The 16553-nt window shown below is 38.6% G+C and overlaps 1 protein-coding gene across 1 annotated transcript in view; it reads right to left on the bottom strand.

Moving 5' to 3' along the window:
- Positions 1 to 16553, bottom strand: part of LOC126092476 (inactive dipeptidyl peptidase 10-like) — a 623654-nt gene that overhangs the window by 47355 nt on the left and 559746 nt on the right. The window contains exon 12 of the mRNA XM_049908091.1: positions 2818 to 3025. Coding sequence (XP_049764048.1) covers positions 2818 to 3025 — 208 coding nt within the window. The remainder of the gene's footprint in view (positions 1 to 2817; positions 3026 to 16553) is intronic.

Raw genomic sequence — 16553 nt, 5'->3', positions numbered from 1 at the left:
TACTGTCCTGCCATCTTCAGAGTGAGCTGAGGTGACTAATGCTCCAGCATTTGCTTCATCCTTTTTCACCCTAGGATTGAACCATTGCATATGAGGCCAAAGATACACATGGCATCATTCCACACGGTGATATCAATGTCTCACAGAGAGCTGCACTGTCGCAACTCTTTGTGATATATTACAGAAACTGCCGGATTCCATAATTTGTCATAGCTGAAGCCACTATCTCTATTAATTAAATTCATCACCAACCCAATTTCAATTCCTTCTTTCACTACTGAGTCCCAGAAAGATGAAGTTGAGGCTAAAATTTTGACATTATCGTACACCATAGAGTGTCCAGTATCAAACAGTGCTCCGCCACCACAGATTTATTAAGTTGTAAGAGATGGGTGTACCTGCAGTGCTCTGTGTATCTCTTCTGTACTGTACATGTTGTCTGTCCGATGTATGAATGGCTGCCTGCACTCACAGGGGATGAGTAAACACAAAGTGAAAGTGATTTTTCACCCTCCACCAAAGACTACAGCACTCCTGGGCTTTGTTAAAGATGATTTGGTGCTTTGGAAGCCTGGGGTTTGTAAGATCCCCTGTGAGTGCGGCCATTCATACATTGGACAGACAACACAACACGAAAATGACGAAATTTTAGCCTCAACTTCATCTTTCTGGGACTCATTAGTGAAAGAAGCAATTGAAATTTGGTTGGCGATGAATTTAATTAATAGAGATAGTGGCTTCAGCTTGGACAAATCATAGAATCTGGCAATTTCTATAATTAAATCACAAAGAGTTGCGGCAGTGCAGCACTCTGCGACACATCGATATCACCATGTGGAATGACTGTGCAGTGATAGATTTAATTTCCATGCATATGTTACACCTCTTTGCTACCTATCAATGTCTCTGGCGCCTTGTGTATCTTTGGCCACATATGCAGTGGTTCGATCCTCGGGTGAAAAAGTACAGAGCAAGTGTTGGAGTGTTAGTCACCTTGGCTCTCTCCGAAGATGGCTGGATGGTATTCAACTGAAATATTAGAAGAAGAAACTGAATTTATGTGGCTGTATGCCTGAAAATTTATGGAACACTTGTAGTTCTGTTTAACTATCATGTAAGCTGAGTCTAGTAATTTTGAGGCTGCACCCTTGGTTAGTTTGCTTGTGTCAACAGCAAATATTACAATTTTTGAATCATCCTGTAAAGTCATTGGAAGATCATCTATGTAGATTAAGAACAAGAGTGGATGCAGTGATGATTCTTGTAGGAAAGGTGTTTGCAAGGTCACAAGATGTACCAACACAAGAATAATTATTTTTTGGCTGAATAGCACTTCAACCATGAGGTTGTTTATGTCTTTCTCTATAGAGAATCCTTTATGAAAGCTAAACTGAGAAGCAGCAAAAACGTTCTGGTCAGAAAAATGACCACTTCCTTAAAAACTTTAAAAAATTGGAATGAGTGAAAGATGTAATTTATTAGATGCATTTTGCTCTGTCAGTGCCACCATTTTAACAGGTGAGTGTTTTTGGGTGTATGCAGGTACAAGTGAATGGTTGACTATCCTACTTTTTATACATTGTTTCCATCCTGAAATTCCTGTTTGCATAAAATCAATTTGAAAGTTCATTAGTTAGGAAATGGTAGAATAGACAAAATATTACAGAACTGATTTACAATGTCATGATGAACTGTACATGTGTACAAAGAATAATCTGGACTGACAACTTATTTTGTCTAATAGCTAAATGCTAACTTTCCTAGTACCAGGTCTCAGGGAAAGTATAGATTTGAGATGGATAAACAGTAATATCTCACTGCCTCAATGTTCACACTCTACACAGGGTGAGTCAAAAAGGACTTTACAACTTTGGTATGATATAGAAATTTATTGAGATAATTTACAGAGTTGGTTGATATGTCATTTTGTAGCAAACAACCTCAAGTTTCACATAAAAATGTGAAGTGTCATTTTGAGTCAATGTGAGCAGCATTTATTATATGGCAAACAACTCGCCAGTAATCAATTTCTTCCCATACTCATTGCAACAAATCAGGCATTACTTATTCAACGGCAGTGTAGATTCAGTTTTTCATTGTGTGGTAGGGGAGGAACATACACACAGTCTTTAATGAACTCCCAAGAAAGAGGAGTGAGGTGGCCATGTGATTGGCCCTCCATGGCCAATCCACTGATCTGGGAAGCAACTATTGAGGAAACTTTGAACTTCTCTGAGGAAATGAGGTGGTGCACCATCCTGCACAGTCGCATCGCCGTCATCTTCATCAATCTGGGGAATTAAAATTTTTTCAAGTAAATCCAGATACACAATACTAGTGAACGTAGCATTTCAACTGTGCACTACACTGGCACTCCTGATTGAGGAATGAGGTATTCTTGGACTACATGAATCAAACTTTAGGCTGTTTGCTATAAAATGATGTCTAGCAATTCTGTAAGTTATCTCAATAAAAATCTATGTCATTTCAAATTTGTAAAGTCCTTCTCGATTCACCCTATGTATTGGACATATTAATCTTAGATCACTTTTTTGGTACTTCTTTCACAAGTACTGAAAATTATATTTGAAAACATTCCATGTGCAAGAAAAAAACTAAATTTAATCTGACGGATATACAGGATCTTGTAAGATTGGTTTCAGTCTTAAATATCCAACTTAGAATCTTTGTCTCTTGATGTTTCACACTGTCATTATTTTATCTACCTTTTGTAGTAAGAGTAGTTTTCTTATATCTCTAAGAATCATTCAAAGCTTTCATCTTTCACTTTCACTGTTGAATAGTGTATACACATACTTGCGGTACTGCTATTCTCTGCAGTCTGTCTCTGAGGTACTTGAGGTCATCCAGCATAGCAATTCTTGCATTGGATGTAGTTTCCACTAGAGCATGAAATGGTGGTCCTGGTCCCAAGCATTCCAGTACATAATAATGTGGAGAAATACCTGGACTGAAATGGGGCCATGCATATAAGCATTCTTGTTCCATATCTGTGGTCTCATTCCTGAAACATTGTACATGGCAATAGATAATTTGGTTAGCAAAGGGTTAAATAAAAAATTTATATCTCAGTTGTATCTAATCTACATTCTTACAATCTATTTCCTGTCAAACATAGATGTAACTGAAACAGATTTCTGAAAGTAGCCCAATATTGTGGCACTAAAATGATTAACAGAGAGGCAACAGCTCAGAATTGAGTTAAAGAGACACATTACTAACATCTCTTACCATAAACAACTAAATTTCTGCAATTAGTGGTTACCGAAGCCTGTTAGTACTCCTGCAGCAGTATGCAATGGGGGTGTCCAAAAGTTCTCAGAATGGCACTGCCTGGAGCAGAGCATGTGTAATACACATTTTTCTCTCTAGGGATGTGTTTTGCAAGTTCTTATGAGTTCAGTGTTGCCTCTGACATTATCTGGGACGTTTTTGTCAGCCCATAGTAACTTGTTTGGAGCAGCTGTTTTACTCTCTCCTTGTTTTTATGAAGGTGAGTGTAACTGGAAAATGCACAGCTGTGGAATTTTGATTCCTGCTTCAAAATAATTCCGTAGAAACTAGGGGAAAAACTTAAGCATACCAGTAGTTTTCTAGTTTCAAAAACGGTAACAAGTTGATGGAAGACAAACCTCATTCTGCATCTGAAACTGGCCAAACATAGAGAAAATTTGTCAACTTATGCTCAAAGACCAACAGACCATGAACACATGTCAGAGTTAAATTAGATTGTCTTGCAGTTCATTTTAGCAAATTTCAATACACGCTTTGGGATCGAGGAGAGCCACTACCAAATTTTTACCTCACATTCTGACTCAGCAGCAAAAAGAGCACTGAGTGGGAGCATGTTGTGATTTGGAAGAACAGCTCCAGACTGATCCAGAATTTTTTCCATGGTAGTCACTAGTGAGTAGTGCTGGTGCTATGGTTATGACTCTAAAACTAAATAACGATCAAGCCACTGTCATTGCCATTTCCCAAGAAAAGCTTGCCAAGAGAAGTCTAATAATCAAGATGATCCTCATTTGTTTGATGTTGAGAGGGGGGGGGGAGTGGATAATGCATTCAGAGTTTGTTCCACCAGGAAGGGTTCTGAGAAAACTGTCTAACTGTGATTGTCAAAAAAGATATGATCTGTCACAAACAGGAGATGGTCTTTCAACCAAGACAATGCTTCTCCTAGTGTAAGGTGACCAAATGATTTTCGGTGAAAACCGGGACACATTCACCCGGGTGCCAATGGAGACCTCATTCCACATGTTCCCAGGTTTCTTAATTTTAAATATTAATGTTTTGTTGATACATTTTGTTAACCTGATTATTATAACTAATAAGAGGATACAAAAGATTGATATAGTCTAGATTATCTGTATAATTAATGACATTTAATAAACATATACAGTAATAAAGAAATGTATTACGATTTTACAAAATTTTACAGTCATTCAACTTTTAATCAATTAATATTAACATGAGCTTTAATATTACTGAGCACTTGTAGATGGAATTGGCTGTCCTTGGAGAAAAGGTTATTTTTCACTGCCTCCAGCCTTATTGATCATGTCTTTGTTCTTTGAGACACAATGATAAAACTCGGCACAATCCATTTTGTAGTTGTACAGGATCTGCAGGATTGCTTCAAGAGAGTCCACCTCCATTCTGTTTCTTTCATCAGTCCACTGGCTATTCATGAACGAAAATATTCTTTCCACATTGGCATTATGGGCTGGGATTGCAGCAAATAAATACCTTGCAATTATTACCAACTCAGAGAATTGCTGAAGACAGTCACAGCTTTAAAAAAACTCACCCACTTCTCATGACATTCCAATGGTGTTTTTTTTTTCATCATCCACTTGTGAGGACTTTCTTCAACAAAATTTGTCAGTATGCCAAACTGATAAAAGAGAATGGAATCATTGATTTCAATCTCTTTACTCTTCAAATAAGAAACTGTCTCTTCAACACATTCCCATTTTGGCACTCTCTTCAGTAAAATCCAATCAAACACCGGCGATGAGGGTAAATATGAGGTGCTCCCCTTGCTGAGATATTCTACACAAGTGTCATAAAACTTGTTAACTTCTACTCTAAAACTCCTTTCCGCTGCTTCTGATACCTCTGCTCTATTAAGGACAGATTTAACATTAAAAGAAATGAACTGCTGTTCTCTCCTCTTAGTAACAGTTTCCAGAGTATTTTTCAAAACATCATTTACCTCTATTACACTTTTCGTGCTTCCCTCAATTTCCTTTATCCCATGCTGCAAAGTGCTAAGCTGACTGTGAATGAACCATAAGTAGGCTTCACTTAAAGGGTTACTGAAAAACTGAACCAATATTTTGGGTGCTTTGTCTTCATTTAGGAAAAAATCTTTTAACAGTTCAAACAGGCAGATTACTCTTTCAACTGCTGGAAACAGTGATAACCAGCGAGTTTTTGAGTGACACATTACATTCATATATTCAGTTCCCACATAATCTCTGAACTCCTTAAGCCTCTCTGCTCTAACAGTATATATGTGAAAGTGTGAGTATACCTTCATGATGATAGTTTCAACATCACAGCTTAAACTGTCAACAGATAGGCACGCTATTGTGTAAAACATGTGCAGGGCACCCTATGCCTTCAATGTTTTCATGCAATGTTGCCTTTAATTTGGTAAATATGTTGCATTTGCCTTGTCTTTTTAAACCACAAAAGTTTGTGTTGGTGTTGTCTCCACAAAATGCCACACATTCATTTTTCTCAAGATCAAACATTTTGATAGTATTCAGACAAAATCTTGAAATTTTGTCAGATGTTTCATTAGGTATGGAACTCACCTTCAAAAGTTTGGTCTGAATTCCCTGATTAATATCGAAAAACTGAACAACAAACGGAAATATTTTAGCGGCCTTATGATTGCTGGCATCAGTGGATATCCCATAGAAAGAAGACTTTTTGATGTATTCAAGGCTTTCCTTTACACTCTGGAGAGCAATAACTCCTTTCACTAAGGCTGACACTTTAGTTCTTGCTGAACTAAACTTTTTTGCAATGGAAGAATCATCAAACATAATGCTGTTAAGCTTATTAGTACAATCACCAGATCTATAAGTTTGGTGATGTTTTACCGTGTGGTAGGCTAGTGTAAGCTCGGCTGCTTGAACTTTCGTCTCTTCACTTGACTGATGTTTCACAAAATAATTTTGTAGAGTTTTACTGCAACTCGGTGCACTTTATCTGTTAATGTGTTTCTTTGACCTGATGTGATCAACTATGTCGGAACGTCCACCATGACTTATACTAATAAAACAGTTACATACGGAACACTCTGCTTCGTAATCAAAATGACCTTTCTCAATGAAATTCCATTCCTTGGAATAACAGTCACTGAACTTGCAGGCACGTTTCATCATTGCGTTTCACAGTACTGCAACAATAATACCACTAATATGAGAAAAAACTATTGCAGTTTGTCTGACAAAACATCAACTACTACACTGTTCTGACAATGAGTGTGTAAGTGGCCCGACAATCGGACGGTTTCATAGCTCTCTTACAGTAATAAAACTTACTACTTGTTGGCCAAAGTACCACTCAAAGTAAATTATTGCCTGAGTGTATCAATACTGATACTATGATTACTAGTATGGGATAATGGAGGTTTTAGACAAATAAGCTAAAATATATTAATTTATTATGTTGTATTTCCTTTAATATAGCAAAATCCCAAAAATTTGAGAAAGTTTCACGAAATGTATTTAAAAACTGAATTCCGGGACTTTTGAGTGTCCCGAAACAAATTTCCGGGACACCGGAACACAGGGATGAAAACCGGGACAATCCCGGTTTTCCGGGATGTTTGGTCACCCTATCCTAGTGCAACCATCCAGTGTACCAATTTTTGACAAAAAATAGTATGACTCTCTTGCCCCACATATCTTGCTCATTTGATCTAGCTCCATGTGATTTGTGCTTGTTTCCACACATGAGATAGAGAGAGACAGAGAGAGAGAGAGAGAGAGAGTGAGTGATGGGGGGGAGGGTTGAATAACTGTCAGTCATCACTACAGATGTGTATAAAAACGTTTACAACAATGGATTCACTGACTGATAAATCTATTATATATTCTGAATTGTATTTTGGAGGTGATAAGGTTGTTTTGTAAATAATCGAAATTGAAATGCACAGCTTTTAAAAATGTCCTTTTTTGCCTCAGAATCGCTTTGTACATAATTCAGTAAGGCTACATAGTTCTTTATGAATAAATTTTAATTCCCCTTTAGCATATAACTAGATTAACTAGTTGCACATTCTTACACATCTGTGTGTAGCAGTCAGTCTTAATAGGTCTACGACTTTGCTTCCACCATTTTTTCTCTAAGTTCGGGGCTTTATTATGAAAAACTTACAAAAAAATTATAATTCATAGTACTGCCCATTGCTGACCACCACATTCTCCCATCTTTTGGATAGCATACGAATCCCGTGGCAGAGGAACTGGCCGTCTTTTGTGGGGATCCATGAATCGATTCAATTTTGCACTTGTTAATATGATTGGAAGTGCTGGTAAGGCCGGGCTGTATGCCACTGATCAAAAAAGGTGGTAGTCAGAGAGAGCAACATATGGAGAATAGGGTGGGAGGGATAGGACTACTCATTTCAATGTTTCCATGTATATTTTGACGGGTTTTGCGACATGGGGTCGAGCACTGACCTGCTGCAAAATTACATTTGCGTGTCTGTCACTGCATTGTGGCCATTTGTGTTTCACTGCTGGGCTCAATCGCATCAATTGCTTTTGATAATGATGTCCTGTGGCTGTCTTTTTCTGTTTCAGTAGCTAAGAAAATGTTCTGGCTTCCAACACCATGCTGGTCTTTGACATCCAAATCACCGTTCTTAAGGCACTGAAAATATTCTCTGCACATTCTTCCACTAATAGTTCCCTCACCATTGGTCTTACCCAGCATTTTAAGAGCCACAGCCACAGATTTCTTCATGTTAAAGCAGAAAAGTAACACTTCCCGCAAATGGTGAGAAATCGGTAAATAAGTTGATGTACTTAATATAGAATAACCTTATGATGCAATTACAAATTGACTAATATTTTAATGGCATTATGTTTACAGATGACTAAGCTGATTGTATTACACCTATGGCCATCTGAACCCCACTTGCCGCTACTGCCGTCTATTGCAAAACGGTGGAAGCAAAGTTGTAGACTTAATAATATGGCTAGCTACGTAAAATCACTAAGCAGGTCTAAGGCTTTCACTCAGTCCTTTGTTGACCAGTCTGGTGTGGCAGATGAAGATAGCAAAATCAAAGCATAAATTTTAAATTTCACGTTCAAGAAATTGTTTATGCTGGAGAATCATACAAACAAACTGTCATTTGACCATCTGATAGACTCCCATAAGGAAGACATACTACACTACTGGCCATTAAAATTGCTACACCACGAAGATGATGTGCTACAGACGCGAAATTTTACCGACAGGAAAAGATGCTGTGATATGCAAATGATTAGCTTTTCAGAGCATTCCCACAAGGTTGGCGCCAGTGGCGACACCTACAACATGCTGACATGAGGAAAGTTTCCAGCCAATTTCTCATACACAAACAGCAGTTGACCGGCGTTGCCTGGTGAAACGTTGTTGTGATGCCTCGTGTAAGGAGGAGAAATGCGTACCATCACGTTTCCGTCTTTGATAAAGGTCGGCTTGTAGCCTATCGCGATTGTGGTTTATCGTATCGTGACATTGCTGCTCGTGTTGGTTGAGATTCAATGACTGTTAGCAGAATATGGAATCGGTGGGTTCAGGAGGGTAATACAGAACACTGTGCTGGATCCCAATGGCCTTGTATCACTAGCAGTTGAGTTGACAGGCATTTTATCCGCATGGCTGTAACAGATTGTGCAGCCATGTCTCAATCCCTGAGTCAACAGATGGTGATGTTTGCAAGGCAACAACCATCTGCACAAACAGTTCGACGACATTTGCAGCAGCATGGACTATCAGCTTGCAGACCATGGCTGCGGTTACCCTTGATGCTGCATTGAAGACAGGAGTGCCTGTGATGGTGTACTCAACGACAAACCTGGGTGCACGAATGGCAAAACACCAATTTTTCAGATGAATCCAGGTTCTGTTTACAGCATCAGGATGGTCGCTTCCATGTTTGGTGACATCGCGATGAACGCACATTGGAAGTGTGTATGCATCATCGCCATACTGGCGTATCACCCAGCGTGATGGTATGGGGTGCCATTGGTTACACGTCTCGGTCACCTCTTGTTCGCATTGACGGCACTTTGAACAGTGGACATTACATTTCAGATGTGTTACGACCCGTGGCTCTACCCTTCATTCGATCCCTACGAAACCCTACGTTTCAGTAGGATAATGCATGACCGCATGTTGCAGGTCCTGTACGGGCCTTTCTGGATACAGAAAATGTTTGAGTGCTGCCTTGGCCAGCACATTCTCCAGATTTCTCACCAATTGAAAACGTCTGGTCAATGGTGGCTGAGCAACTGGCTCGTCACATTATGCCAGTCACTACCTTGATGAACTGTGGCATCGTGTTGAAGCTGCATGGGCAGCTGTACCTGTACACACCATCCAAGCTCTGTTTGACTCAAAGCCCAGGCATATCAAGGCTGTTATTACGGCCAGATGTGGTTGTTCTGGGTACTGATTTTTCAGGATCTATGCACCCAAATTGCGTGAAAATGTAATCACATGTCAGTTCTAGTATAATATATTTGTCCAATGAATACCCGTTTATCTTCTGCATTTCTTCTTGATGTGGCAATTTTAATGGCTAGTAGTGTAATAAGCATCCCTGGTGAACAGAAACAGCTGAAAAATTTGAAAGCAAATAAGTCACCAGGTCCGGATGGAGTCCACATTCAGTTTTACAGAGAGTACTCTATATCATTGGCACCTTAACTAGTTTGCATTTATTGTGAATCTCTCACCTAGCACAAAGTCCCAAGTGACTGGAAAAAAGTGCAGGTGACTACTGTACATAAGAAGGGTAAAAGAACGGACCCACAAAATTACAGACAGTTACCCCTAACTTCAGTTTGCTCCAGAATCCTTGAACATATTCTCATTTCAGATGTAATAAATTTTCTTGAGACTGAGAAGCCTATGTCCATGAATCAGCATGGTTTTAGAAAGCACTGCTCTTGTGAAACTCAGCTTGCCAATTTCTCACATGATATACTGTGAACAATGGATGAAGAGCAAAGCAAATTCAGTATTTCTAGATTTCTGGAAAGCATTTGACATGGTGCCCCATTGCACACTGTTAATGAAGGTATGAGCATATGGAATAAGTTCACAGATATGCGACTGGTTCGAAGACTCTTTAAGTAATAAAAACCAGTATGTCATCCTCAAAAGCTAGTGTTCTACAGAGACAAGAGTATCATCAGAAGTGCCTCAGAGAAGTGTGACAGGACTGCTGTTATTCTATATGTACATAAATGACTTGGCAGCCGGGATGGTGTGCAATCTGTGGTTGTTTGCTTATGAAGCTGCGGTGTATGGTATGATGTCAAAGCTGATGACTGAAGGAAGATACAAGATGATTTAGACCAAATTTCTAGCTGGTATGATGAAAGGCAGCTCACCCTAGATATGGGAAAATGTAATTTAATGTTTATGAGTAGGAAAAACAAATCTGTAATGTTCAGATACAACATTAGTAGTGTACTGCTTGTCAGTGTCACATTGTTTAAATATCTGGACATAAAGTTGCGAAGTGATATGAAATGGAACAAGCATGTGAGGACTGTGCTAGGGAAGCCAAAGGGTCAGCTTTGTTCTATTGGGAGAATTTTAGGAAAGTATGGTTCATCTGTAAAGAAGATCACATATAGGATGCTGGTGCAACCCTTTCTTGAATACTGCTCCAGTGTTGGGGATCCATACCAGGTCAGATTGAAGTAGTGCATTAAAGCAATTCAGGGCAAGCTGCTAGATTTGTTACTGGTAGGTTCACACAACACGTAAGTGATATGCAGATGCTTTCGGTACTCAAAAGTGAATGCCTGGAGGGAAGGCACCTTTATTTTTGAGGAACACTCATGGAGCTGACTGCTGAATGATAGTACTGCTGCCAACATACATTGAACAGAAGGACCACAAAGATAAGATATGAGAAATTAGGGCTCACGTGGAAGCAAATAGGTAGTCATTTTTCCCTCACTCACTTTGCAAGTGAAACGAGAAAGGAAAACACTACTAGTAGTAATGGGTATCCTCTGCCACTTACCATACAGTGGCTTACAGAGTAACTGTGTAGATGTAGATGTAGCATTATATACAGAGTGGACCATTTTAATCAATAATGGAGAATAAATCAGGATGGAGATGTGGTACAACAAAATGTTTTAGATTAAAGTTGTAGGTGGTAAAGATAGTCACACATTGCTGCTAATGGCCATGACCTTGAAAGCAATTTCCAAGGTTATTTGGAAGTTAAGGTGATTTTTTAAAATGGGAACCCTAATATTTGATTTAAGATCGGAAAAGAGTGGCAACATTTATATATAAAATGATACGTTATTAAAAGTCATGGCAAGGTTAAATCAAGGTCAAATAAGGAAATATGTTTTTAGTTCTGGTAGGAATTAACTCAGAATAGAGGATGGATACAGCTAAATACAATGTTAGATGCAGACTGGAAGGGGCATAAAAGGTCACATATCGTTATGAATAACCATGATTTTAAAGGTAACTATTGAAGGTCATTTGAAGGTTGAGTTTTGTTTCATGGAACCCCTTCCCTTTTTTTTTTTACTTCGGAAAGAGAAAACAGAGATTTAACTGTTAAGTTTTACTTAACGTATTTATTGGCAAAAATAAATACACCACATTGTATAAATGTTATTGTGGCATTTGCAAGACAGAACAAACATAAATAAAATACAGATAATTGATTTACAAGTTGCTGAATGAGTCTTCTTGCCTCTCATTCCTCTGGATGCCCATTCCAGTTTGTACCTAACATTGCATTTTGCTGTATCCCTCCCCTATTCTAAATTAATCCCTACTAGAACTATTCTAAAGGTGGCAGGGGTAAAATACCGTGAGCGAAAGGGTATTTACAGTTTGTACAGAAACCAGATGGTAGTTATAAGAGTCGAGGGGCATGAAAGAGAGGCAGTGGTTGGGAAGGGAGTGAGACAGGGTTGTAGCCTGTCCCCGATTTTATTCAATCTGTATATTGAACAAGCAGTAAAGGAAACAAAAGAAAAATTCGGAGTAGCTATTAAAATCCATGGAGAAGAAATAAAAACTTTTGAGGTTCACCGATGACATTGTAATTCTATCAGAGACAGCAAAGGACTTGGAAGAGCAGTTGAATGGAATGGACAATGTCTTGAAAGGAGGATATAAGATGAACATCAACAAAAGCAAAACGAGGATAATGGAATGTGGTTGAATAAAGTCGGGTGATGCTGAGGATAGATTAAAACTGAAGAAACTGCAAAAAGGTGGGAATTTAAGGAGATGGGACCTGGATAAAATGTAAGAACCAGAGGTTGTACAGAGTTTCAGATAGAGCATAAGGGAACAACTGACAGGAATGGGGGAAAGAAATATAGTAGAAGAAGAATGGGTAACTTTGAGGGATGAAATAGTGAAGGCAGCAGAGGATCAAATAGGTAAAAAGACGAGGGCTAGTAGAACCCCTTGAGTAACAGAAGAAATATTGAATTTAATTGGTGAAAGGAGAAAATATAAAAATGCAGTAAATGAAGCAGGCAAAAAGGAATACAAATGTCTCAAAAATGAAATCGACAGGAAGTGCAAAATGGCTAAGCAGGGATGGCTAGAGGACAAATGTAAGGATGTAGAGGCTTATCTCACTAGGGGTAAGATAGATACCGCATGTAGGAAAATTAAAGAGACCTTTGGAGAAAGGAGAACCACTTGCATGAATATCAAGAGATTTGATGGAAACCCAGTTCTAACCAAAGAAGGGAAAGCAGAAAGGTGGAAGGAGTATATAGAGGGTCTATACAAGGGTGATGTACTTGAGGACAATATTATGGAAATGGAAGAGGAAGTAGATGAAGATGAAATGGGAGATATGATACTGTGTGAAGAGTTTGACAGAGCACTGAAAGACCTGTGTCGAAACAAGGCCCCCGGAGTAGACAACATTCCATTAGAACTACTGACAGCCTTGGGAGAGCAAGTCCTGACAAAACTCTACCATCTGGTGAGCAACATGTATGAGACAGGTGAAATACCCTCAGACTTCAAGAAGAATATAATAATTCCAATTCCAAAGAAAGCAGGTGTTGACAGATGTGAAAATTACCAAACTATCAGTTTAATAAGTCAAAGCTGCAAAATACTAAGGCGAATTCTTTACAGACAAATGGAAAAACTGATAGAAGCTGACCTCAGGGAAGATCAGTTTGGATTCCATAGAAATGTTGGAACACGTGAGGCAATACTGACCCTACGACTTATCTTAGAAGAAAGATTAAGGAAAGGCAAACCTACGTTTCTAGCATTTGTAGACTTAGAGAAAGCTTTTAACAATGTTGATTGGAATACTCTCTTTCACATTCTGAAGATGGCAGGGGTAAAATACATGGAGCGAAAGGCTATTTACAATTTTTACAGGAAGCAGATGGCAATTATAAGAGTCGAGGGGTATGAAAGGGAAGCAGTGGTTGGGAAGGGAGTGAGACAGGGTTGTAGCCTATCCCCGATGTTATTCAATCTGTATATTGAGCAAGCAATAAAGGAAACAAAAGAAAAGTTCGGGGGAGGAATTAAAATCCATGCAAAAGAAATAAAATCTTTGAGGTTCAACAATGACATTGTAATTCTGTCAGAGACAGCAAAGGAGTTGGAAGAGCAGTTGAACAGAATGGACAGTGTCTTGAAAGGAGGGTATAGGATGAACATCAACAAAAGCAAAACGAGGATAATGGAATGTAATCGAATTAAGTCAGGTGATGCTGAGGTAATTAGATTAGGAAATGAGACACTTAAAGTAGTAAAGGAGTTTTGCTATTTGGGGAGCAAAATAACTGATAATGGTCGAAGTAGAGAGGGTGTAAAATGTAGACTGGCAATGGCAAGGAAAACGTTTCTGAAGAAGAAAAATTTGTTAACATCAAGTGTAGATTTAAGTGTCAGGGAGTCGTTTCTGAAAGTATTTGTATGGAGTGTAGCCATGCATGGAAGTGAAATGTGGATGATAAACTTTACTAGAAGAAGGGATCAGTTGGTAGGACATGTTCTGAGACATCGAGGGATCACCAATTTAGTATTGGAGGGCAGCGTGGAGGGTAAAAATCGTAGAGGGAGACCAAGAGATGAATACACTAACTAGATTCAGAAGGATGTTGGCTGCAGTAGTTACTGGGAGATGAAGAAGCTTGCACAGGATAGAGTAGCATGGCGAGCTGCATCAAACCAGTCTCAGGACAGAAGACCACAACAACAACACCGATTCTGAGGGAATTAGATTAGGAAATGAGACACTTAAAGTAGTAAAGGAGTTTTGCTATTTGGGGAGCAAAATAACTGATGATGGTCGAAGTAGAGAAGATATCAAATGTAGACTGGCAATGGCAAGGAAAACGTTTCTGAAGAAGAGAAATTTGTTAACATCGAGTATAGATTTTAGTGTCAGGAAGTCGTTTCTGAAAGTATTTGTATGGAGTGTAGCCATGTATGGAAGTGAAACATGGACGATTAATAGTTTGGACAAGAAGAGAATAGAAGCTTTTGAAATGTGGTGCTTCAGAAGAATGCTGATGATTAGATGGGTAGATCACATAACTAATGATGAAGTATTGAATAGAACTGGGGAGAAGAGGAGTATGTGGCACAACTTGACAAAAAGAAGGGACTGGTTAGTAGGACATGTTCTGAGGCATCAAGGGATCACAAATTTAGCATTGGAGGGCAGCGTGGAGGGTAAAAATCATAGAGGGAGACCATGAGATGAATATACTAAGCAGATTCAGAAGGATGTGGGTTGCAGTAAGTACTGGGAGATGAAGAAGCTTGCACAGGATAGGGTAGCATGGAGAGATGCATCAAACCAGTCTCAGGACTGAAGACCACAACAACAGAACTAAAAAAATATTTGCTTATTTGTCCTTCACTGAACTAGCCATGACCTTAAATAATGTATAATTTCATTCATAAAATTTGCCACTCTTTTCAAATCTTGACACAAATATTGGGGTTCCCATTTTTAAAAAATCACTGTAGCTTACAAATCCCCTTGTAAATCACATTCAAGGTCATAGCCATTAGTAGCAATGTGTGACCCTCTTTGTCACATACAGCTTTTATCTAAAAACGTTTTCCTGTATCTCATCTCCATCCCATCTCCACCCCATGGATTAAAATGGTCCATAATGTACAAGCACAAATACAGATACGTAGGACTAGATATCTCTCATAATCCAAAGAATATTATTATTCTAGCAGATAATATGCAATATATATGGGGCCAATTTATTGCAACTATTTCACTTTGATTTATTCTTATATTACTAACATAGTACATATCCACAAAAGCTTTTTGTCATTTTTCTTTTTTCATCATGATCTTAGCAGCGCAATTCATTTATTTTTGAGGAGTTTGCATTTTTCATCATTTAACCTTGTATCATTTGGTACATACTCCTGCACAGTTCTGAAACTTTGTTTTAAATTTGCATTGTAATACTTTTCTTTTCCTGTAGTAGATCTATAAAAAGGTGCAATGTCAGTCCTTTCCTTGATTGTTATGAAGTATGTTCAGACACTGAGTTCTCACTGAATTAGGACCACCTCTTAAAACTATGAATTTGGTCAAGCAGTAATCAAGAAAAATCTTGGTGCACTATTGTAACTACAAGAGGAATCAGTTGATGGCCTCTTTGTCAATGAAAAATAGGAATTTTGCCCAGAAAGCAGCACAAGGACAGCACCCTTTACTCAGCCTGTTGAGAAACAATGAGCATCTGTAATCTACCAAGGAAAGCAAGAAATGTTTTGATTATTTTCATGATGGCAGTTGGATGGATGCATGAAAGAAAGTAAGAAAGAAATACGGGTGAGGCAGTTTGAGTCCAGTCATCACCTTACATAGATGGAGCAGTGGAGCAGATCAGAGGCATAAAGTTCCATTTGCATAGAACATCTTGCATGCAGATTATTAGACTGCTGTTAAATCAGCCAAAAGTAGTCCCAAAGATTCTGAAGCTCTAAAATATTAAGACCACTTTTGGAGTATGGTCAGTATTATAATTTTACTTACTGGGATGTCACTCATAAACTTGAAGTTTAACTTAATGTGTGAACTTTCTATTGACCTTGTCCATATCTGGCTGATCACTCTCACAACTTCATATGACTACTGGAGTAACAGGCTAACTAATTAACTATGTGATGAACTTGACAGTCAGATGAAATGAAAAGCCACTTATACTGTGGGAAATCTGCCCAACCCTACTGACTATCTATAGCAAGCTTAAAGGATTTGTAACACTTAATGGCTT

This window comes from Schistocerca cancellata, chromosome 7, assembly GCF_023864275.1.
Source record: "Schistocerca cancellata isolate TAMUIC-IGC-003103 chromosome 7, iqSchCanc2.1, whole genome shotgun sequence".
NCBI lineage: Eukaryota > Metazoa > Arthropoda > Insecta > Orthoptera > Acrididae > Schistocerca > Schistocerca cancellata.
Note: the sequence above shows the minus strand (reverse complement) of the source record. Positions and strands in the feature narration are given on the sequence as shown.